The 25,946-nt window shown below is 35.6% G+C and overlaps 1 protein-coding gene across 2 annotated transcripts; it reads left to right on the forward strand.

Annotated features, from left to right (window-relative positions):
* Window positions 1-4,407: 4,407 nt before the first annotated feature.
* On the forward strand, window positions 4,408-21,944 carry LOC132554240 (serine/threonine-protein phosphatase 4 regulatory subunit 1-like). 2 transcript variants are annotated; one of them, XM_060218546.1, is made up of 19 exons: window positions 4,408-4,514; window positions 4,811-4,920; window positions 5,940-6,082; window positions 6,373-6,433; window positions 6,777-6,862; window positions 9,592-9,696; window positions 10,826-10,891; window positions 11,265-11,423; window positions 11,857-11,984; window positions 12,457-13,304; window positions 14,861-14,925; window positions 15,239-15,445; window positions 15,879-16,040; window positions 16,374-16,474; window positions 16,627-16,747; window positions 17,053-17,168; window positions 17,678-17,838; window positions 18,069-18,253; window positions 18,721-21,944. In XM_060218546.1, the coding sequence occupies exons 1-19, from the start codon at window positions 4,489-4,491 to the stop codon at window positions 18,730-18,732; spliced, it is 2,862 nt and encodes a 953-aa protein (XP_060074529.1). In that variant the 5' UTR covers window positions 4,408-4,488; the 3' UTR covers window positions 18,733-21,944. The 2 variants fall into 2 exon arrangements, with proteins under 2 accessions (XP_060074529.1, XP_060074530.1); XM_060218547.1 differs by having other exon boundaries at window positions 15,260-15,445.
* The last annotated feature ends 4,002 nt before the right edge of the window (window positions 21,945-25,946 follow it).

The raw sequence follows: 25,946 nt of genomic DNA on the forward strand, positions 1-25,946 counted from the left end.
TTCTTCTTTTAAAAGAAAACAATTTTCCGCAAGGGAACGTTGGTGATAGCATTTCATGATTTTGATGTCTTTAACAGGAAAACCGTTCAGAAAACGCGTCTCCGTCTAAATAAATAATTATTGTTGATTAAATCTTATTAATAAGCTTGTTTCCCATCCCATACGTATCATATGCATATGTGTTACATTGATGAATATGAGATAAAAATATACAAAATACATCATATATATGTTTTTGAAAAGTAATCACGTGACACGATTACTTATGTCACAATGTATTAGAATACTATAACGTTTTACATGCCGTAGTGAAGAAAAGGGGGGTTACTAGATGCCCGTGAGAAGTTCAATCGTCAATACCAAACGTCTGACACATTAATGTTATAATTAGTAGGTTAATGATGGTCACACCTCTGGGCACTCACTTGTACTAAGAACCCGGGGGAGATGGAAGTGATTATGATAGAACAAAATTTCGGACACACCTGTACCCCCTACTTATCTCAGGTAACAGGTGTGATGGTGGTAAGTGCGACCGAACAGGTGTTAACTTCTGTCAAAAGCTAGTTATGTGGGAATATAAAGGTGAAAGCTAGTCAGTAGAATGTAGCATTACTTCAGTGTAAACATTACCTAAACTACTGCACCTAAACGAAATCCAGAAGTTAAATACATTATTTCAAATGAAATTGATACTAGGTAAGTTTCTACTCGCTTTAAAATTCTCAAATCACTGCTATTCTCTTACGTATTAAGTACCCGCATCGCTTAATTAATAGCAATTAAGTTATAATACATGATGAAAAAATATCTATATGATGTAACTGGGGAAAACACACCTCTTCTATGAACACGGTTCCACACTACGTCTAATGATATAACATATAACGTCACTGAGGTCTGGTGAAACCCTAACATACTACGTCACTGAGGTCTGGTGAAATCCTAACATACTACGTCACTGAGGTCCAGTGAAATCCTAACATACTACGTCACTGAGGTCTAGTGAAATCCTAACATACTACGTCACTGAGGTCTGGTGAAATCCTAACATACTACGTCACTGAGGTCTAGTGAAATCCTAACATACTACGTCACTGAGGTCTGGTGAAATCCTAACATACTACGTCACTGAGGTCTGGTGAAATCCTAACATACTACGTCACTGAGGTCCAGTGAAATCCTAACATACTACGTCACTGAGGTCCAGTGAAATCCTAACATACTACGTCACTGAGGTCTGGTGAAATCCTGACATACTACGTCACTGAGGTCCAGTGAAATCCTAACATATGAATGAAGACACCACACAAACATGGTGGAATTAGATTATCTACATTAAGTCCATAGTACTTATCCGAACACTATCACGAAGCATTATTGAAATTCTGTAAAAATTGTTAAAATCGTTTCCTCTGAACTTCTATTTTCCTCTTTATGTGTAAACCAGGCAACACAATATAATGTGATATACACACGTGTGTCACTTTTGTTAATTATAACGTATCCTCCACATTCGTCATCAGTTATATTCATATAATTTCAAGTCATAACTAATAATATAATTATTATAATGACAAGTGGTTAAAATCATCATTGCATACAAGTGCAACCTGGTAATATATTTAAGAAACAACAAATGGTTTAAGTATTTCCGTGATCAACGATTAGTATCGATCGGTTATTTGGTAATTATGTAGGCGACCGTTCTGTTTTCACTGGCAGCAGCCTGATCATCATGGTAGCTTCCTGCTACATTACATATAATTATATTTTGTGGACAAACCATTCTTCATTAACAACATTAAATAACACCAACAACAATGCAATATAATAATCAGTGTATTTATATTAACAAAAAATGTGGTAGCTCTCTTAATGTCAATTATGTAGTACACAAAAAAAGTCTATTTATATGGCCTATTTTCACTACGCGGACGCACCCACTTAGAACCAAATTGCACCAGACGCCCTATCACACCCTTTCAGCACACCCCTTTGTCTTCCTTGAAGATGTAACCGAGAAATTGTACCTATATACACACAATCCTGTGTACATGGAAGATAGTGCAACACGTATGCAACAAATACGGAATCGATGTGACAATATGCATCACAATAAACGACGAAAATGCATTAGAAGTACGATGCAAATGTCAGACAAATAAAACGATTTCTGACTCATCGTGAACCTTCGGCAAACTTCGGCACTATCCGAAAAACAAAATATTACCAACCAATCAAAAACGGGAAGTTCCAACAAGCCGACCAATCGTATCGCCTGTTACATATTGATGGGCCTTTTCCAACATGGCGGGTGAGTCCTCCTCACATATCAATAGTTTGTTATACGAAATTTGAACTTTTGCGCCTTCACTGACGTAATTATATTACCTTTCAGATATTGACTTTTATACCGACTTAAACGATGACAACCCCGAAGATGGTATGTATTGCCTCCATTTTATTATAATCGTATGTGGGTCAGTTTTGATGATGCGGAGAAGAAAAATGCCGTCCCAAGTTCTATATAGATTCGATATCCTTTCGCGCCGTTATTTGTAAATTTCTCATTCATAAAATGATTTCATGGTGTGATTTCTATGTCATAGATAAGTTTATTTTGGTATTTTGAGCAGGAATAGTGTAATAATTGTTGAATGATATCTGTGCACGTGTATTTTGGTCGAAATTCAAACACGACGCCGAGTTTTTCCGAATATCGTGATGCCATGAAGGTGGGTCACGTGACCTTGGGTTTCCCTGACCTTTTGAACTGTAGTGTTCGCGCGCAGTGATGTCCCGTTCAATTTCGGGACGTTTGTATTTTGTGTGATTTCGTGTTACCCTAATTTATTTCTCTCGTGGAAATTCTGAAGTATTTTATGTTTTGATGTTACTTACTCGTATTATGTCTCGGTATTGATTTCGAAATATCGGCACTTAGTCATTTATGAGTAAGAACATCCTTCATGAGTGGTTCTGTGATTAATGGTAAATTGGGTCACGCTGCCATCTCCTTCAGCGGGGGGATTCGACAGGAGCCCGCCAATTTTGGGTTTTTTTATTGACGTGAGTATATCGAATATTGTACAGAATTTTAAAGCAGTTCATTTTGCAGATGAATTTATTAATGTAAATGTCATATGAGGTAATATATGAAGGTCCAAGAAACGTTCGAGAACAAAGCCATTGTGCAGGAAGCCATCTCCCCATGTAAATAGTCCGCGCACATGTCCTACGACTATTACGGGCAGGTGTAGAGGTTTCCGTAAACTTTTCTTTTTTTTCGTCGATTCATTTGTTGTGATTTTTTTTTATATATTTTTTTTATTTGGATCTTCTTTCTTGATCTATGAGGAACACGTGTTTACCTGGTATTTAGGCAGTTGTTGCACAACTATATATCTATCTAACCAACCAATATTTAATCCAGTGTTGTAATATTGTTTATTCTTTGTGACTTAATACTTAGAAATTTATGGTTAACTTTATTCAAACATCATTTCAGTAAACCAACTCACCATTTTACCCAAATTAAAGGTATTGCATTGAAATTACATGTTAATGGATTAATTTTTAAGAAAAACAAAATTAACAATATTTTGAAAAAAAAAGACATACAGAATATTCCTAGTTATTGTGGAATCGACTAGTTCCAGTTTTTTGTACAGGTTTTCGGATCATGTTTGAAGTCTCCCAAGTTACTGTGGTAGAAATACCTTCAGTGGTACATTGCATGTAAAATGTTGCTGCAGACTTGTAAAAGTTGCGAGTTTTTATTTTGCTTTTAAAACTTGAGAAAACTTGATAAGAGATTATTTGAAAATTATTATAGTTTTAAATATGGGTATTGTAAGTAGCATTCATGTAAAAAGAACTTTCATTGAGCTAAAAGCATTACTAGAAAATGCTGTGATATGATTTAAAATTAAGCACTATCAAGCATCCTATCTTTGTATTTGATCAGGTTTCATCTTCAGATACACATTTACTGTTCAAGCTTAATAATTTTCCATCATACAGTGCCAAAATACCAATTATGCTGTTTGGTTTTCAGCAAACATCAGACTTGTTAAGGTTTCTCTCTCTCTTTCATGTTAATGAATATATTTATCAAAAAAAATTGGTTAGTGATTCTTTAAAAATAAACCTGTAACACATTACTGCTAAATACATGAAAATCATGTAAATTAAACAGGCAGTTGTAATTCTTGTTTCAAGTTTGTGTTCTTGTTAGTACTGTAGTCGTATTGATATGGTAAGTGAAGAAAGAACTTTTTCTAATTTGACAAATTTTTTGAAAATTAATCAGGACACAATAAGCATGCAATTTCCAAATTTTAGATTGTCCAGACACTCTCTGGTAAGTACAAATGTCTTATACAACATATATTTATAGGATTTGGATTGGACGACAGCCTTGATGGAGAAGACAGTTATGGAACAGATGACAAGCTTACGCCACTTCAGAAACTTGAGAAATACATGCAGAGTGACAATGTTTATACAAGGTAAATGATGCTGTCAGCTCCTATCAAACATAAAAATATTTATTTCATTAATATGTTCTATGTTTTCTGTTAGAAATTTTGATTACAGTAAGATCTTGTATTTTCCTTGGCCATTTTAGGAAATATATTTTTGGATATTGTGCAGACTGCATTGGGAAAAATTAAAACATCAACAGTTGGAAACAGGTGTCCATGTCTGGTTAGATATCAAAAGTACCATGAAAATCTTGAGTATGTATTAAAAATAACTTTTTTTGTTTAAAAAAGAATTTTGAAATTGGTGTTTATTTTAACAGACAAATGGTGGCAAGAGGTCTGCTGGATACACTGCGGGCTGTGGAGGACACAACAGACGGGGAATGTGTTGCCGTCCTTAATGCCATGGTCAGGTTGTCTGAGGACAGTGGTTAGTACATCTGTGTGAAATTTTTCTGTTTTAAGGAGATGGATCTAGTCTTTTGCAATTCACAGAAAGTGCATGTTTGACTGATCTTTCAAGGTTTAGGGATACAATATTATCCTTATTAGTCATTCCATCATAATCTTTGTTTCTGCTCATTTACTGCTTGATGAATACAGATACTGAAATGTGTCTTTATGCATTTGTAAAATGATATCAGTGCTCCAGATAGCCTGCGTGAATGCGTTTTCACACACAATATTTCTAATTTCACGCTAGGAAAAAAATAAGATTTGCGTCATTAACCCGTGCGAAATCCGGACTCTGCGTCAATGTCCGGCTCCAATATTACGTAGTTAGAAAACTCAATAATCTAAGTCAAACAGACACTTATCAAGTAAACGAAACTTGTAACAAGCGCTTTCTTGATCGTGATTATAAACCAGTCGCATAGCAAATATGGCGCTGTCAAAAATGTTTACAAATTCAGTGTTACCCTAATATGGAAAAACCCATACACTTGATGAAGGCAGGGGTGAAAAAACCCCTCAATTTATAAAGGTAGGAGTGAAAACCCCACATGTCAAAAAGTTATCTGGAGCACTGGATATGTAGGTCAGGTTTTGATTTGTCAATGGTCACTTTGTGAATGTCATGTAAAATTTTCATAATACCGAATATTATAAGTGTCTTCCATTGAGAATTAAGTAAAAAAATCTGCAGACAGAACTTATATTTTTTTAATACCATAAATTTTTCCCATTTTTTTTCTTGAGTCTTGAGCATACCATATACCAATAATGCTAAAGTGGCCCAAAATTGTGGCATGGTCATTCATGTCACTGTAAAATATCTGGATGTGTACAACCTACGAAGTTAGTTTGGAAATATGATTTTACCTAAAGGTTATCCATATTTAAAAAGTACAGGTATATTTGCTATTACTTTCAAAAAGGAAAATTAATGCCTCCATAATGTAAACCCTAAATTGACTTTGTTCTGATCCTAAATATTTTGTTTTTCAGATCCCATTGTTCGATCAGAGTTGATGGAACAGGTTCCACACATAGCAGTATATTGCCATGAACATGCTATAGTGTTCCAAAATTCTGTGCCTTTGTATGTCCTACCTATGGTAGTCCGGTACCTCAACGACCATCACAATCAGGTAATTGGCCAGTCTTCCTTGTTGGAAGTTCATGCTAAAATCATCTTTTTGTCATTGAGACTTTGCTTGAGCTTTTCCAATTTCAAGATCTTGAATATTTTGAAAGGTAAGGAATTATGGAATTCTAGAAAGGTAGTGGAAAGGAACCAAATTACTGCTGGAGTGTTCATTAAAGTCTCATCCTCTGTCAGGTTTCAGGGTTAGACTTTATGCACAAATTGGCCTGTAAATATTGAACTTTGTGTAGTTGAATACTCTCATTGTTGCAACATTAAATTGTCTTTTTCTAGGTAAGGAAAACAAGCCAAGCTGCTCTATTGGTGCTGCTGGAACAGGAGCTGATTGTGAAAGGTGAGTTAAGTAAAAGGGGAAAATATATTTTCATAATTATACAAACTTTCACAGGATATTTCCATTTTGACAATTTTCTATTCTAGCTACAGATTATATCTCATTATAATCAGAGTACTTGTTCACAGGCACAAACGTTCACAAAAACCTTAATCTGTTATAAAGATCTTGGTGTAAACATTTGCTGGATTTGTTGAGCTTAAACAATCTGCAAGGATTTTAAGCTTTTTAGTGCAAGAGGAATATGGCTTAACATCTTTGAACACATTTCTTAGAATGCTTGTTTTGGGAACAATAAAATACACCCATTAGTAATCATCTGCTTTATTTTTGTGCATTTCAGCGGATATAGAACAGCAGGTAGTGAGCGTCATCCTCGACCTTGCCAGTCCTGATAGTTTAGATGACTATAGAACCGAGGCTGTTGCTGTAAGTTTATCACACAGGAATAGAATAAATATCAAGTGTTTGTATGACTATTGGTTTTATACGAAAGTAGATGAGTATAAGGATTATCTTCATTTGGTGCAATATTGAGCTTGAGAATTACAAACTAAAAAAGATGCCCCACTTTCCTGTGGAAGGATCCGTTTTCCTCTACTTTGTGAAAGACATGGGTAGTGAGATGTTCTACAGCATCACCTTACTACCCTGTCTTTTGCGTAGTGGGGGTATATGCTGCCATATAGAAGTGTTGTTGTAGCAGGACATGCTTCACTCTAATTCCGTTTCTTGTTGAGTTATTCCATCTTCAGCTGGTAATGCTTTAAATATAGTGAGTGTTTTTGCATGTATATTAAATGTCGTTACAACCTGAGATGTTGTAGGTGGTCAAGGTATTGTGAAGAGTTGTGTCCACTGGAATGCTTGTCATTGCAAGATTCACCCGTCAGTGCGGTGTGTCTGTCAATGCTGGATGTTATAGTAAGCTATACGCCCTGTCACAGCCAGCTTTGATGAGCCATACTGTCTGCTTTCTCACCATTATTACCTCCTTCAGTGGTTTTTGTGTCCATTTTCCCATTATATTTTTTTTATCCGACTGCTTCCCAGGTGTTGTGTTTTACTAGTTTTACAAGAAACCTGAAGAGCTGAATTGAGGTTCTGACTAAGTGGTTGTGATTCATTGATATTAACTGTATCACAGCCTGCTTGGATCAGTACCTAAGTTTGGCATAACCATCATTCTGGTCACTTGGCATCATTAATTCTTTGTCAAATGTTTTTCATACCACTACCCATTTCCTTTATTATCCATACCCAATGACCTTCTCATCAGAACCTGCTTTGTTTGAAGCTTTCATTCCATTTATGCCCACAAATAGGGTGGCAATTCTTGCACAACATTTTGATAGTGTAGCTCTTTAATATTCTGGCATTTTTATCTGTACAATAAGCCCAATCATTATGCTTTATTTTGAATAATGTGTGTTTATTAGAACAATTCTAGCATATATGCTGATATACTGATATAGGGATTCAGTGCAAAGAATGGGATTTTTGTCAGATGCAAAGTTGCTGTCTATTTAATCGTTTGGTTTTGTATTTTTTATCCTGTTGTTTTAATGCTTTATATTGTGACGTTTTGTCTGCTAGTTTGGTGCATGTTGTGTATACCAGAGTTTGTTTTGCTTTTTGTGCATGTTTGCCTTTGAACAGTGTACTGCGATTGTTGTGTTGTAAGGAGATCGTTTATGTGCCTGTAGTATTGGTCAGAGGCATCAAAGTGGTTGTGAAATGTTTAAAATTATCATATCACAGCCAGCTTTGATGAGCTCAGGGCAGTATCAACTTCATCTCGCATTAAAGTCATATCACATCTCATGTCTTTCAACACTACTTTTTCCTATGTTCTATGTGTCAGTTATTTTTCGCCATAATGTGATTGTTTGATCATATCAAAACATTTGGAATATTGGCTTTTGACTTGTCAAAGTGGCTGTGATTATGTTTATATATATCATATCACAGCCAGCTTTGATGAGCTCAGCGGCTTCAGGTAACACCGTGATGGCCCATGTACATGATACCTAGCGAGCAGTGATATATACTGTCTGTAGCTGATTCAATTTTTGACATTCGGGATATTATACAATGAAGAAATTTGATATCCATGGGCTCGTTAAAGTGGCAGTGATGTGTTGAACATTGCTCATATCACAGCCTGCTTTGATGAGCTTTTGGGGGTATCCTGCAGCAGATAAGTAGAAAGGGGCGAGACACTATGCTTGTTATAAATGGTGAATTATACAAGTCAGCTAAACTAAATATAGTCAGCTATGCTGACACTGGCAGACAACGTGATGCAGACCAACACAGATCAGGAGTCCAGTCCGTCAAGACTGTCAAAGTGGCTGTGATGTGCTACACTATTCCATATCACAGCCAGCTTTGATGAGCTTTGACAGGAAAGCCAAGCAGCAACTCATCCTCAAATCTCGAAAAAAAAATGTAATTTCTTCTCTAAATGATGTATGTATTTGTGTGTGCTGTTGGAGGAGTTTTCATGCTGAATAATGTTCATATTTCTGTGTGCTGATGGAGTTTTCTTTCTAAATAATGCATTTATGTTAATCAATGGAGGAGTTTTCATTCCAAATAAGTATGTATTTCTGTATTCCTTTGGAGGGGTATTCATTCTATTCAGTTTTTATTTCAAATGATGGATGTATTTCTGTTCACTGATGGAGCCTAATACCTCCAGTTTTCATTCTGAATGTATATATTTCTGTGTAGAGGTAGGGGATTTTTCATGCTAAATGATGTATATATTTCTGTGTGTTGATTGAGGAGTTTACATTCTAAAGGATGCATGCATTTATGGTTACCAATGGAGCCTAATGCTGCCAGTTTTCATTATAAATGATGTATGTGTTTTTATGTAGTAGTGGAGGAGCTTTCATTTTAAGCCTGTGTATGTGTGCCATTATGATCTCTTGTAGGTAAGAAAGAAAAGACGGAATATGTTGCTGTCAAAGTGGCAGTGATGTGTTGATATGTGTCATATCACAGCCAGCTTTGATGACAGACATTTTTGTCCTATCATCACTCATGGTGTGAAGTTTCATGTGCATTGACATTTATCCCTGTCCATGTTAATTATCTTTTATATGCATTGTGTTGTAGTCGATTTAAATTCAGTGGTTTAACTGTTGCAGCTGATGAGCAAAATGGCTCCATTGTTAGGAAAGGAAATGACAGAGCGTGTGTTCCTTCCACGATACTGCGAGATGTGTACAGATCCTCTTTTTCACGTTCGAAAGGTAATTTTTTTACTTTTTTCGGGTCTTGATTACTGTTTTGATTGTGATTAACAAAATAAAAACTTAGATTGCATCCTGTGTTATAAACCTTAACCTTAGGGCACCCTTTACCAAATGCATTTTTCAGTTTTGACTTATTGAACATAGGGTATTAAAACATGCACAGTCGGTAACATCAGAGCTGAGGTGGTGATGGGTATTAAAACATGCACAGTCAGTAACATCAGAGCTGAGGTGGTGATGGGTATTAAAACATGCACAGTCAGTAACATCAGAGCTGAGGTGGTGATGGAAAGTCTTGTTAAAATCACTGGGTCAAGGAAAAGAAGTTCCCAATTTATTCAGTCCTTTATTAGAGTGTAATATCTGGGTGAGATGCAGAGCCCTATAGTAATCACTTGATCTATCTGACTGTGCCTAGTTTGCCTGTGGGTTCCATTCACTGCTGGTGTAATACAAATCTTGGCAAAAGCTTGTACAGAGCTTTCTAATACCACTCATTGTTCCAAAACAAATTACATCAAGTTTCATTGTACCGAGAGAAGACTTTGAAAACTCCAGAAGAGTGAAGAAACTGGCTACCTGATCACATCTTTCAACAGTTTGCAATATAAACAAAATATACACAAAGTTCCTTCCTACATACAAAGATATGATAATTATACTAGATGACTTCTAGGAAGTGGAATCCAGTGATAATTACATCCAAATGGCCAGGAATAATATTGTCCATTGTCATATCAAATAATGTTTGAGCACCACAAGATACAAAGTTTGATTAATTTTTTAAATTGCAACTGAAAATAGAAATTTTTAAGAGGTGATATTTGTATGTCATACAATCATGAGCAAATTTTGACATGTTATTCAATCCACATTGACTTTAAAATCTTGTCAATGAAAATATGTTGAAATGAAGTTTTGCAAAGTTCTGTGAAAGCAAGGTCCATGTTTGTAGGTGATGTTGTGTTTACCCTAAGTGTAGTCTAACCCAAAAGACCCAAAGATAATTTTACATATTTGTAATGAATTTCTTCAAAGCATCATCTATTGAACTCTGAGGATGCCTTATTTAGATTCATTGTGAAAGAGATTTTCTTAATTCAACCAAGACCGTTTAATATTTCAGGTGTGTGCTGCAAACTTTGGGGATTTTTGCACTGTAGTTGGACAAGGAAACACTGAACAGCAGTTGGTAAGAGCAGTGTTGTAAAACATTTCTCAAAAGAATATTTTGGCTTAACTGAAAAATTGTGCCATCAAAGAATAGGGAATAGTACTAGTTAAGATATTGGAGTGATCCAAAACATGTTGTCACTCTAATGACTTTGTACTTGTATAGAAATTGTTACAATGGTAAGATTTGAGAGGACTGGAGTTCCAGAGTTTAGATATCTGCAAGGTCATTATTAATTTCCTTTTCGGAAAATCTTAACTGCATTGCCATTGGTCCAAGGTTGTTGGGGTTTTTTTTATTTATTTATTTACAATGAAATAATGTGTTCTAGTTTGTGAAATACTAAGTCAAGTTTTTAAAAAAAATTAATGAAAGATTAAACATTTTTCAGTTGCCGAAGTTTTACTATCTTTGTGAAGACGGCGTGTGGGGAGTAAGAAAAGCCTGTGCTGAGTGCTTCATGGCTGTGTCATGTGCCTGCTCACCAGACGTAAGGCGAGGAGAACTCTCAACCCTTTTTGTTAATCTGCTGTGTGACTTGTCACGATGGGTGAGTATTTGATAAAAACAATTATTCCAAATGTTGAGTCTTCAAATTGTTAATTGCATACAAAATGTATGATATAGGATTGATACTGCTATTTGAAGAAGTTGTGTTTTAAGTAACCATACAATATCTGTTAATCTGTGTGGAATCTAGTTTGAAGTCTTGTGTTCCATCAGCAACAGCCTTTTGCCAGACTTAGATATTTTCATTTGGATCACTTAAAAGAGAATTAGTTATGAATTTATCAAATCTAATTTAAGTTTTGCTCAATTTTATTTCGAAAGAAACTTCATGGAGTAAGATATCATAATAGTTGATTCCACTGAAACTGGATTTCTGAACACTTTATAACAATTTTATAGAGTCAAATTTAGAAGATACAAAAGGATATATATGTTGTTCTTTCAATAGAAAATTATTTTCTGATTTGGTAAAGGTGCGGATGGCAGCTTTCCAACAACTAGGTCCATTCATTTCCACGTTTGCTGACCCAGGAGTGACCGGATTATATGTTGATGATGATGGCATACTCTGTATCAAGAACCCGGAAATAATATTAGCATTGTAAGTATTACCTTGCATAAAAATAACACTGTAAATTTAAAATTGTCTTCTCAGTCAGTGAAGAAATACAGTGGTCAATACCTGTTTTCCATATTTAGGGTTTTTGGACTATGCCTTAAAACGAGGAGCTTAAGTGCAAAATACTGATCCTGATACAATTAAACTTATTTTTGTGTTAATGTCTATTTCGATGTTAATACCAGTTTATTTTCTCATATCCCAGATATACATGTTGAACATTTTTGTAGTATTATTATTGTTATTTACCATATTTGATTCTGAAAAGTTGTAAAGCTTGATCAAGTCCATTGAGCTTTGCACACAAAGAAATGGAAGAAAATAATATATCAACATATGATTTGATATAGGACTTTGTTGCCAAAATAATTCCAATTTAGGAAACTATGTGAATATTAATGTGCTAAATTTTACTGGAATGTAAATTGCATATCATATTTAATCATTTATGCAGGGAAAGTGGTGAACGACTTCAAAATATAGTTGGGCAGATGGACAAAGATGACATGCTTGTGCCTCCTCCTGTCTACAAGGATGACACAGATAAGGAAGACGACAATCAAAGTGGTAGTGTAGATGGTAGCTGTGATAATAGCGGCATTGGGGAACCCATGGAAATTTCCACCGCTGACAATGAAAATGATGTGCAAGGTATTCTCAAGTCAGAAAATAGAGACTCGCCAGATATTTCACCAGAAGAGCTGCGAGCAAAATGTTACAAGGATGCTGGAAAGTCTGCGTCACATGAAAACTCTGAAGTGCATATAGCAGACAGTAGTGACCATTGTGAAACAAACAAATGTGAGCAGGTCTGTGATAATGAGGAGTCACTGCAGCAACAGGAAGAACCATCGAAAAATAATTCTGAAAACGTTTTATCAAATTCAACAGAAAAAGAAAAAGAAAGCTCTTCTGCTGGATCAGAAGATGTAGTGCATATACATTTAGATAATGTAGGAACCAATTTCAATTCTTTCCAGTATTGGCGAACTCCTTTACCTGAGATTGATTTAGATTTTGATATTGTCAATGGAGCTGCCACTAACTTTCATGTGACCACAAAAGTACGGGAGGATAAGATGTACAGTATGTCAGGTCCCCCAGACAGTAGTACGACCACATCAAATAGCAATACACAAGCATCAAGTGATAAATTGTCAGATACACTCAACTGGCTTAATTTGGGTGTGGAGAACGAGCCCAAGCAGTCTGTGATAGAGGAGGGCGTCACTTTCCACACTGCTAGTGTTAACACTGTGTGTGATGAAACCGTTGATAACATTGGCAGTACGCATGTCCTCGGTGAGCATTTGAATGAGACCACCAGTAAAATTGTGGATGGGGTTGTAAAAGGTTGGTTTCTTGTGTCTGGTAAATCTATGTGTAGCTGTAGAAATCATCATTTCACTACACAATTTTTTTATCCATTCGAAACTGACATATAGTTTTTTTTAAATCCACTTATGTTTTTTCTATTGGTTAGCATTAGAGCCAGACGTATTCAGGACCATTGTTTATGTTTATAATTGATGCATTGAAAAGAAACAAAAAATACAAAATTTGAAAATTTTTGAAGACGTCAAAGTGCATCACTACATTAAAAAGTTTTGTGTCTGGTTAGGCTATTTGTTTGATATTTCATTGGGTAACCTTGAACATGCAGTTAGATAGTTGTCGATTTATGGTTTGGTATCGGTTAATAATAGTTATTTGCTTTTGATATTTTGAGGTTAAAGCAGTATGCATAAATCTGTATTGAGCCTCTAAAACAAATGAAAGTTAAGATTAAGGGTTATTACAGTAAAATCTTGTCCTTATCAGAATCGATGTTCATAAAAGAAAAATGGGCGAAATGAAAAAAAGGAGGAGGAGTGTAAATAACTGTCCATTTTCTGTAAAGGCAGTTACATTTTTAAGACCATGGAGCAATGATCTGGTGCTTATAATAAATACTGTATTCGTAAATTCGAAATTCATAAATATATGCCCATTTAAAAAAAAAGTGAAAGTGATTAAAATCTAATCCTTCATGAAGTGAGGTTAAAAGTAAAGAAACAAAACCCAGAGAAACTGGGGAATCAATACGGGCAGAGAAAAGAAGAAAAACTTGCCACAGAGAAGATGTGGTGAATTTACAATTAGAGAATGTCTTTGACTTTGATGATAGAATGTAACCACATGTCGGGCATCCACAGCATTTTGTTGCATTAAAATCAGAGTGGGTTTTTTTTGTGATATTAAGTTTGAGGTATAAGTTTGCTTTGCATGACTAGCATTATGAAGCTTTGTAACATTGTTTATACTTTAGGATGTGCTGTGCACTAAAGTCATGGCAATGCTTTGCAGAGTTGCAATTTTTTCTTGAGTGTAACTGCTGGTGGTAGTTTGAATTGATGTCAAAGAAACTTTGTTAGTTTATTTTTTCAAAACCTGTGAACTCACGATCATCTCCAACAAAATTTTTGATACTAAATTCTTCATAAACACAAGCCCTACCAACTGAAATTAGCTGGCTGGAAAATTAAGTATTGGACTGAGTGAAATATGCCCTTATTTTCATAGCTCAAGCATAAATATGTATCAGACATATACCGGTATACATGTATGTTACATGTTGAGACATTATTCTTGCCCTTCCAAACATATTTCAATAGATATCTCATTTGTATGATGAAGTATTAAAAAAATTGGGAAATTTAAGGCCCCTAATTAAGTTGTCCAGAAGCATTTATCAATTGGAATGATACTATTGCGTTTGAATTATTTTTTGGGACTCAGTGGGTATTGTTTGACAGCACAGTAAGTAGTGCAGTTTTGTTTACTTTAAGAATACATTTCAAATATCATTATCTTTGCAGACATCAACGGAAGTAGTTTATCGGACAACACTGAAATGGATGAGGCCCAACTTGCTCAACAACAGGTATTAATTCTACCAGTGGTGTTTTACTTGTAAATGAAGAAAAACATACTCATATTTATTTTTATTTTTTTATGTACTTTTAAAGCATTTATTATATGGAAATTAAAAATAAATTTAGTGTGTGCTTGATGAAACTTGTGGTTTTTAGCTTAAAATTTACGCACATTGTTCTAATATTTTAGTCGCTGGAATTTCTTATTATGGGCATGGGTTCACTTTCAGTGCATTATGTAATATGACACTTGGTGGGGGACTGAAGTTTGCTGAATTGTTCTAATTGGTTTATGGAGAATAGATTGTTATATTGAAGCAGATGTTGATGTGTTTAAACCAGGATATAGTGCCTCAGAGCCTGCTGGAGAGTTACCTGGGTATGGCAGATCCATCTCGGGCCCAAACTGTGGACACGGAGATCACACGTCACTGTGCCTACAATCTGCCAGCTGTAGCTTACACTTTAGGACGTAAAAACTGGAACTGTATCAAGATGCTGTATGATGTGCTGGCCACAGATATGCAGGTAAACAAACATATTTTAGTCCAAGGCATTTTTGATTAAAAATGGTGTTATTGTTTACTGTGACACTTTTTTTTTTTACTTCTATTTGGCAACTTCACATAAAGGAATTCTATGATTATTTCGTCTTAAATGGTATTATAGTTATTGACTGACCATTTACAAAACTTATATGAAAGCTTCAGAAAGGCAGATTTGCTCCTTAAAATGACAGACCTGCTTGTATTTGGACAGAACAGGGTTAGTTTGATACATGTTTATAGTAGGGGCATGTAATAAAATCCAACATCATGTACTCATCTTATGGGTTTCTTATTTTTCAGTTCCCTACTCATTTTGTGTGTTGATTAAAAGTTTTATTTCATTAGCATATGTCTTCAGTTATGAAATACACATGTAATTAAATAAGATTTACAGCATAATGTTTTTTCTGTAGTGGAAGGTTCGACGAACATTGGCCTTTTCTATACATGAAATGGCATTAATCCTCGGAGAGGAGATAACACACAGAGACCTTGTTCCAGTATTTGATGGATTCCTTAAAGATTTGGATGAAGTCCGAATTGGGGTTTTGAAACATCTAGCAGACTTTCTAAGAGTAAGTACATCCATTCTGTCTGAATGGATTCTTTGTAATTACTGCATCACTGCCCAAGTGTTTCACACAGTTTTACTTTTTAGCGCAAATGAGGTTAAATTTTTGCTGCGTTACAGAAAGTTACTAAATGTGCTAGTATATCATTAAATATATGCTGCAGGATATGGAGGTATCGGAGAAGTTTTGCAATATGTGTTTTATTTACATGGAAATGAAGTCATGGACCTTGATTAATTACAAAGCAATTGTAGGAATTTGTTGAATGGCATATTTGATCAGAAAAATCCTTGTTTGTGGAAACCATTTTATTTCAATATGCATTTGGTATTACAGCTTTTAAAACCTGACATGCGACAACAGTACCTAACGAAAGTGGAATGCTTTATGAATACAGACAACTGTCGTAATTGGCGATTCCGACTGGAATTAGCAGAGTAAGTTACTGCTTTGTTAGTATAGAATTTAATGTAACTTTTTAAGTTTTATAGCAACTCTTTTAACTGGTTCAGTCAATGCTTACTGATACTGAAGCTCTTCTCGGCACATTGACATCCAAGTAGTCATTTTGTCTGTGTTTGTCTTTCAGTCAGCTCATGCTGATGTCCGAGCTATTCTCAGCACATGAAGTCAGCCACTACCTTCTTCCCCTTGGCATTACTTTAGCAGAAGACAAGGTGGCAGAGGTTCGTCAAGCAGCATTCAGACTGGTAAGTTCTAACACAGGCTCTGCTTCATATTTTATGATAATGTAATTCTCTATTCCTGGTGACAAGTTTTGTTATTTTGGTGGTGGTATATTCAGCTTCATGATACACACAGGGTACAACAGGTCTATGTGGACCATCCGCATATTAGTTAAAATTTAAAAAAAAATGCTTTATTGTTTTTGGTAGAATTAACAGTGTCAGAAAGAAAATGATAGCAAAGTGACATTTCAAGAATTTTTGAATTTTGCCTGATGTTTTATAGTCAGTGATGCAAACAAATCATACTTAAGGTATTCTTTTTACAGCTCAGCATCATGATGAAGCGGATGGCTGACCAGAATGATGAAAAACTGACTGTAGGATTGGTGAAAGCCTTGAAGGAAAAATTCGCTGAGAGCAACAAGTGGGCTCGAAGACAAGTGTAAGTAGATCTAGAATTTTAATAATAAGTTTACAAAGTATTTAGGGTTATTATTAAATTATCATAAGATGGTGAGTCATTTGAATTGCTTATAGTTTGTGTCATTGCACAATTATTGTTTGTTTTGCTATTTTATGAGAAGTTTTGCATAGATCTTTCTCAAATTTCATGTGTAGGTGCACCTTGATCCTTAGTTGTTGCCATTTGATTTTAGAACTGATGACAGATGGCCAGATAGGATTCTGACAATGAAAGCTTTTCACCACTTTATCTTGAAGTACTGGACACATTTTTCTCAAATTTGAAATGAAGGCTCCCCCTCAGTCCTTAATTGTGCTCTTTTGATTTTGATTTTTGGGCTGATCAGAAAACAAATTGATTGAGAGGCAACTGTCTTGATTTGGCAACTATGTGGTATATGTGTATGTTAGTGACGAAAGCACAATGGATGATAGGTCAATGTAAGGATATTCAGTGAACAACTCCTCATGTAAGCTTCTATGTTTCAGGTATGCTCAATTGATAGAATATATTCTGGAGGAAGATTCTGTTCCTATAGAGATCTTTACTACAGAACTGGTGCCAAGTCTTTTATCTCTATGTCATGATGTTGTGCCAAATGTGAGAATTTCTGTTGCCAAAACGATGTCTCGACATATATTCACTCGTGGTAAGACATTGAAATTAATACCTTTTGATGTATGAAATTTGTTTTGAAGTAATACCCAAGATGGAATAGATGTTATTGGTTTTTAAGTCCTGATATAAGATCAGGAAGGCTTTGAAAATTTTATTTGTTATTTAAAGAAAACTGAATTTCTTTGGAAGAAATACCCTAGACGATAGAATTAAGTTACCGATTGCCTGTCATTACCTGTTTATTCTTTTTTTCTATTTCAGAATATTTTACATCGCCAAAGAACCCTCTGTATGATGAGATGTGTAGGACTCTGCATAACTTGCAATCTGACAGTGATCGTGATGTGCGTTTCTTTGCTTGTCCCCAGCAGGATACTTACCTAGACCATGAGGGAGACTCTAATCCTGATGATAGACGACCAAATAATTTTTCAGAGGATGAAACGGTAAATGGAGTTTTTAAGTATCTAGGCTCCTTACATTAACTTTAAGGTTGTTAGGAAAGCCTTTGAAGTCATTTTTATTAAAATTGATTCACAACTGAACCAATACTGATTAGACAAACATCACTTTTAAATTGTAAAAGATACCTACTTTTTCACAAGAATTGTCTAAGGTTATCATGACAGGAGTCATGTTAGTTACCTTCAAGGTCACAGACTTGTGATAATTTAGTATTCAGTAAATATTTATTTATGCCAGGACTCTTTAAGGAAAATGTGTATCAAATAAGTTTCAACAAACACAATTTGGTTAGTCAAAATTCAAATTATTTGTGAAATAAGGGTAATAGAGAGATCACCTTTTGAAATCTGGTTGTCTTAGATATATGAGAATTTAATGTATGAAGAAGTGAATGCAAGATACGATATCTCTTTTTGTACTATCGAAACTTTCATTTGCTTTCCTACAGCTTCCTGTATAAAGCTAAGGAACCCAGATGTGTCCATTGTATCAGGACTCAGGGACCAAGATTCAACTGTATGCAATGTTGCAGGCTGTGATAATAGCTTCGCACATATAAAATTTAATGTAAATTAAATATATGTGATAATTTAAATTCATGTCATTAGTACAAGACAGATGCTGGTGTCTATAGGCCATGTTTCAAAGATCCTTCTGTTTTCTGGAATTTATTGTTAGGTAAATAAACAAAAACACCAAAGAATTTTACTCCAATGAGAGCAATCAAATAATAGACAACCAATTTTTGTTATCAACAGTTTGTAGCATGTTCATAGGAACAGGTATTTTTTTAACTTGGCCTACCTTGTACAATATATATGATATAATCCAACCGGGGCTGTGACTTTGTGTTTGTGTTCGTGTGAGAAAGATGTACTGAGACTAACGCGAGACAAGTTGTGTGTTTTATGTCTTGTGAGAACTACAGTGAGGGATATTTTGGAAGGATAAGACTTAAGAATGAAGTTCCTTGTGTTGAATGAGGATGTGAATGGTGTACAGTTCTTTGTACACATTGTTGATTGTTCTGCCATATTGGTAAATTGATGTAACTAGCGAGATATTATTGTCCTTAACTAAAAATTGAATGCCTTGTATGCCAAAATTATCTATCTTATTTAGCTCACATGTATTCAGTTAAAAGTTTAATTCCTTGACAAAGGTTATTGATCTGCCTTCAGTTTCTTCATTAGAGGAAAGACAGCTTGAGAAATCAGTTTGTCCAAGCTGTACACTATCGTCCATCCATTTGTTCATCTTTAGGTTTAAACATGATATTAAAGGTTGAGCTCAAACGAAGGATATTAGTCTTGAGAGGTATCCTGGAGACACCAGACTATTGCCAGGCCTTTTTGGAGACCTTGGCTATCGTTGTTAATTAGAGGTACTTCATATTCTACATTCAAACCCAGTTTTGTTGCTTAAGTTTGCCAAGCAAAAAGTTGATGATGTAACGAGTACATCAAGGAGAAATGCTTATAGGAACTACAGTATTTAAAAGGGAGATCACTTTTGGATAAACTAATAGTAGGTGAGGTTGGAAGGAAACCGAGTGTATTATATCAGCATGTTATTGTCAGAATTTCGTTTCTGGTTTGTCAGGGGAGTGTCTTAAAGTTCTTCATTTTAAGTGCTGAATAATTTGGAACTTTTTTTTCCAATGTAAAAAACTTAATAATATAATTTATAAGTCCCATCTAAGTCGTGCTACTGAGGACATTAGTCTCGAGGTCAAGGCTAAAGCCTGATACAAGGACCTTGACTCTGTCTTACTTTTTGTACAATAATTAGCTCTTATAAAGGGCGTACTATATGTAGAACTTTTTAAGTAAAGATCGGAGTACAAGTTAAGTTTTGACTATCAGTATAGTTAAACAAAACCTTGGGTACATTTGTCCTTTTAATTTTATTTTTGTGCGTTTTAGATAAAGGTATATTTATATATGAGTTGATATGAAGACATTTTATGTAGATACATCTGGGGCCAGTGTTATTGATTACATCAGCAATTAATTCAACATTTTTTCTTAATGTTTTAGTTTTTAAACTTAAGAGCAATTTCTTCTTTTGTTTTCTTAATTTTGGAATAGTTTTGACCATAATTTCAATAAAATTGAAAATTTTACTTGGGCTAGCAACATGATGAACAACTGAACTAGGGTAATTTAGTGCTGGGTAAACTCCCTACAGCTTGCTTCTTCGTTGTGCCTTAAAGAAGTTATACTTGAAATCTTCTTCATATGGTACAAAGCAATTTTATCATGGGACATTTTTTTATCTGTTTGGCAAAAAATGGTAAGATTTAACTGATATTGTCCATTTGGGTTTGCAATCCTCTGTTTATGCTATTCACATCTGGGGTTATTTGGCAATAATAGATCAAGCAAATCGATGATAATTATTGAATTGTTTCAAAATGACGAATTTGTTCTACCTCTTTGCCAGTAGTAGAAACGTTTTCTGTACATTTGCTGCCAACAACATTGTATTTTTGACATGGAAATCTGTTCAATACTCTTGATATTGGATCACCATTACCTGTGATGTTGCTATGATCACTACTTTTCACTGCTTTAAATGTCAAAACATGAAGGTTGTATGTTTTGAAGATATGACATTGGATTTTAGGTAATATTTTGTTGGAAGACCTGGTTTTTGTTTCATAGGGTTATTAAATCAACATAGATTGCTGAGTAGGTATTACAATAGCCTGTTACACAATGTGATGTAGGATGTAATATGTTATTTCAGTGTTGGTGTCTAAAAAGGTTGCTACAAGAATTTAACAGTAATCAGATATTAAAACAACACACTTGAACCAGGAAGAGAAATTAGTACATTTCTCCTACATTTCTGCCTTAGAAGTGATGGGCAGAAAAACTGAAGTCAGTAGAAGTGATTTATAGCAAGTCCTGGAGTCCAAAAAGTATTTTCCAAGATTAGTCCTTCAAACATCTAAAATATCAAATGAAATGGTTTTATTTGAATGACATTTGTATTATGTTGATTTGAAAAATACTTTTTAGTTATTTTTTAGAAGGTTTTTGAAATTTTGAAAGCAAGTCTTCCTCCAATAATAATTTTACTTTAATTGATGAGGACTGGTATCGGTGTACCATTGAACAAATTAGGAAACGAGTACCAATCTAGGTATAAAATCTGGAGTACACAGTAGTGAATTTTGAGAGACGATGAACGTTGATATGGATATGATAAACCCTCTCCTTTAATTAATGGTTGTAACGATTATCTACAAGAATATTTAGATGGTGTAGATATATTTGTGCTGTTGATAAAGACATTTATGATAGAACAACTTCGACTCCAGCAAGTTGCTACCTGTACCAAAAGAGGATAGTCACAATTGTCATCCTTATCAAAATAACGATGAAAGGGGGAGGGGGGAATGAATGTTGAAAAAGTGACCTGGTTGTACTAATAAAAGAGCAAGATGGTTGTATCTGTTGTGGTGAAGTCCTCTAGTTTCTGATCATGTTAAAGCAATATTTGTACCCTAGAATGGAGTGCTGTGTTGAGACCAGTGGTCAAGCATTGAAGATATTTTAGTCTTTCACAACCTGAATCCATTAATTTATTGGATACTACGTGATTTTGAGTGACCAAGTATTTGATATTATTGATTTTAAAGTGGTAAATAAAAACACGAAATGATTGGAGTGTTGTGTTGTTTGTAATGTAACATTTCCATTACACGATCTCCAGCTTCTGGATGTTGAGCTTGTGAGGGATTCCATAACATAAGGTTTTCGTGCTATACAGACAGTGTTATTGGCGGCACTGAATAACGGCTTTCCAAACCCCGAGCTTTTATCGATGGTAACCTAGAAGCATTTGACACCAGTCCACTACCTACAGAATATGATTGTCTGGGATTGAACTCGACCTGTCACGGTAAAAGGCTATCTAGCTCCCCTTGTACTTGTCGTTGCTTTATTGGGTTTTCCAATAGAGAATGCAATCGGCGACAAACATTGATGTACATGCTCTGGCAAGACGTCAGCATTCCACAGGGAAGTTTTGCACCGTGGTCATTACTGAGAAAGTCCAGCTCTAACCAAAACGTGGTTATTACATGGTGTACAAAGCATCAACCACATCAGAATATCTTCAAGAATTGAATGTCCAGTCCAGCAACTCAGAATCGCTCTAGGAGTAATATTTTTTTGGTAAAAAATATAATAATTGAGTGAATTTTGAGAATTGAAGGATTAACAAAACTTCTATTTCATGTTCCACTAGGAATGCAATTCACAGATATTTCACACAACAGTTGTTGTTAACATAGTAATAAAAAAATAAAGTAAAGAAGACAAAGTCTAGTGTATACAAACTAAGTATAAACGGTCCTGACATAACTACCCGTAATGTTTAAAGTGTTACTGATATAGGACAGACATATAACTACCCGTAATGTTTATAGTGATACTGAAATAGGACAGACATAGAACTATCCGTAATGTTTATAGTGATACTGATATAGAACAGGGCAGACATATAACTACCCGTAATGTTTACAGTGATACGGATATAGGACAGGACAGACATGTAACTACCCGTAATGTTTACAGTGATACTGATAAAGGACAGGACAGACATGTAACTACCCGTAATGTTTACAGTGATACTGATATAGGACAGGACAGACATATAACTACCCGTAATGTTTATAGTGATACTGAAATAGGACAGACATAAAACTATCCGTAATGTTTATAGTGATACTGATATAGGACAGGGCAGACATATAACTACCCGTAATGTTTATAGTGATACGGATATAGGACAGGACAGACATATAACTACCCGTAATGTTTATGGTGATACTGATATAGGACAGGACAGACATATAACTACCCGTAATGTTTATAGTGATACTGATATAGGACAGACATATAACTACCCGTAATGTTTATAGTAATACTGGTATAGACAGGACAGACATATAACTACCCTTAATGTTTATAGTGATACGGATATAGGACAGGACAGACATATAACTACCCGTAATGTTTATGGTGATACTGATATAGGACAGACATATAACTACCCGTAATGTTTATAGTGATACTGGTATAGACAGGACAGACATATAACTACCCGTAATGTTTATAGTAATACTGGCATAGACAGGACAGACATATAACTACTCTTAATGTTTATAGTAATACTGATATAGGACAGGACAGACATAAAACTACCCGTAATGTTTATGGTGATACTGATATAGGACAGGACAGACATATAACTACCCGTAATGTTTATAGTGATACTGATATAGGACAGACATATAACTACCCGTAATGTTTATGGTGATACTGATATAGGACAGGACAGACATATAACTACCCGTAATGTTTATAGTAATACTGGTATAGACAGGACAGACATATTACTACCCGTAATGTTTATAGTAATACTGGTATAGACAGGACAGACATATTACTACCCGTAATGTTTATAGTAATACTGGTATAGACAGGACAGATAGGTGTGTATAATTATGCCGTTAGTCTGATAGTTATTTCCAGTGTATTCTTTTGAACTTAGTAATGGTTCCTGGTATTTGATGAAAATAACTGACAACACATATAAAAAATATGTTTAAAGACCATAAAACTTGGAAGATTGGGATTTGTTTATTTGAAGTTTCTAAACAAAACTTATTCGTGACGAGATCAACAAGTCTGCTGAATAGCACACGCCATGGCCTTGACACCGTCCCACGTCTCTTCTACGGTGCATGGCCTTAACACCGTCCCATGTCTCCTCTACGGTGCATGGCCTTGACACCGTCCCACCTCTCCTCTACGGTGTATGGCCTTGACACCGTCCCACCTCTCCTCTACGGTGTATGGCCTTGACACCGTCCCACGTCTCCTCTACAGTGCATGGCCTTGACACCGTCCCACGTCTCCTCTACGGTGCATGGCCTTGACACCGTCCCACGTCTCCTCTACGGTGCATGGCCTTGACACCGTCCCACCTCTCCTCTACGGTGCATGGCCTTGACACCGTCCCACGTCTCCTCTACGGTGCATGGCCTTGACACCGTCCCACGTCTCCTCTACGGTGCATGGCCTTGACACCGTCCCACGTCTCCTCTACGGTGTATGGCCTTGACACCGTCCCACGTCTCCTCTACAGTGCATGGCCTTGACACCGTCCCACGTCTCCTCTACAGTGCATGGCCTTGACACCGTCCCACGTCTCCTCTACGGTGTATGGCCTTGACACCGTCCCACGTCTCCTCTACGGTGTCTTGGATCTGTTCTATGGGCAACAGAAACCCATACTGTCCATTGTATCTCAGCTCCAGCGCGTAGGAATAAGTCACATTCACTCTACCTTTTACCCAATCAAATAAACCACCAGAAGCCATATCTGCAATGCAACAAAGTATCAACTATCTGAAATGTGGCTTAAGAAGAGCAAGTTGGCGAGAATTCCATATAAATAATCCCTCTCCTCCTCCCCCTCCAACCCGCCATGTTGTGAACAAATTTGTTCTGAAAATAATTCTGTCAATATTGATAATTTGATGGTATTAAAATTTCAGGAATTCTATGAAGAATTTTTAGCCCACCCAACCACCATGGCGGCTGGCTGTTCAAATAGTCCTCAGTCCGTTGTCTGGTCGTCTGTCTTTCCTTAAACAATTCTTGATAGATAGATCATAAATAAAACTATTTCTTAAACAAGTCTTAAATTGATCATTCCCATAAACTTCATATGTAGGTTCTCCTAGGTCCTAAGTTGTATTTCTGTCGATTTTGGCGACGATAGAAAATTGATATGGTCATGTTGGCCTTGGCAGGAATATTTTTATAGCTACAAAGCACTGAATGAACCATTCTCATATTTTGTAGAGTTTCTTCTTGGACCTTAGTTATGGGACAAAAAAAGAAAGGGTGTTGGTGATAAAACTGTCTTGGATACTTGGATTCTGGAGCGTTGCTGGGTGGATCTCTATCTATCGTACATGTTTCTCTTTGTGCCTTGTCACGTTCGCATGTAATTATTTGTATAGATTTTGTCTATGATTCGTCTGTTCTTATACATAAGTCCGTATGGCACGATTGTAAGTACGGCTAAAACGGAAGTGCACGTGCGGAATTTGGCGAGCGTCACTACAGGCAAGGTATGCCGATATTAATGGCTGTGTAGTGTTTACCTGTTGTCAATTTTTCCGATTCTCATGGATACAGGCACGGAATACAGACTGTGGTGAGTAACTAATATTGTTACATCTCTTTCTCTTTACTAATTGTCTATTAGAGTGTCTTATTTTCCGGGAAAAATGTATTTCCAATATATATATCTTAGCGTGCGGTCCAATCAAGCGTAGCAATTGATTAGAGTTGTAAGCGTGTATGTTTTGTTGATATATTAATATTTCCATGTTTTGATCGCTGAAGTCTAAATATTATGTTTATCATATGTCATTTGTAGTATATAGTAGGGCTTAAATGATAACTTTTGTATTAATGTCCCTGTACAGGTGAACGATAATCCACTGAATATCGCCGGTTTAAAAAAGTATGGAAGCCTTTAGTCGCCATATGCGTTACTTTGTCAAAATTATAGCGTAAGTATGGACCACCGCACGACTTAGTTTGAGAATTAAAGCAAATATTGTGTGTTTATTCCCATATG

This window comes from Ylistrum balloti, unplaced genomic scaffold (genome assembly GCF_031769215.1).
Source record: "Ylistrum balloti isolate Yb309-2 unplaced genomic scaffold, AGI_CSIRO_Ybal_v1 Utg370388, whole genome shotgun sequence".
Taxonomy (NCBI): domain Eukaryota; kingdom Metazoa; phylum Mollusca; class Bivalvia; order Pectinida; family Pectinidae; genus Ylistrum; species Ylistrum balloti.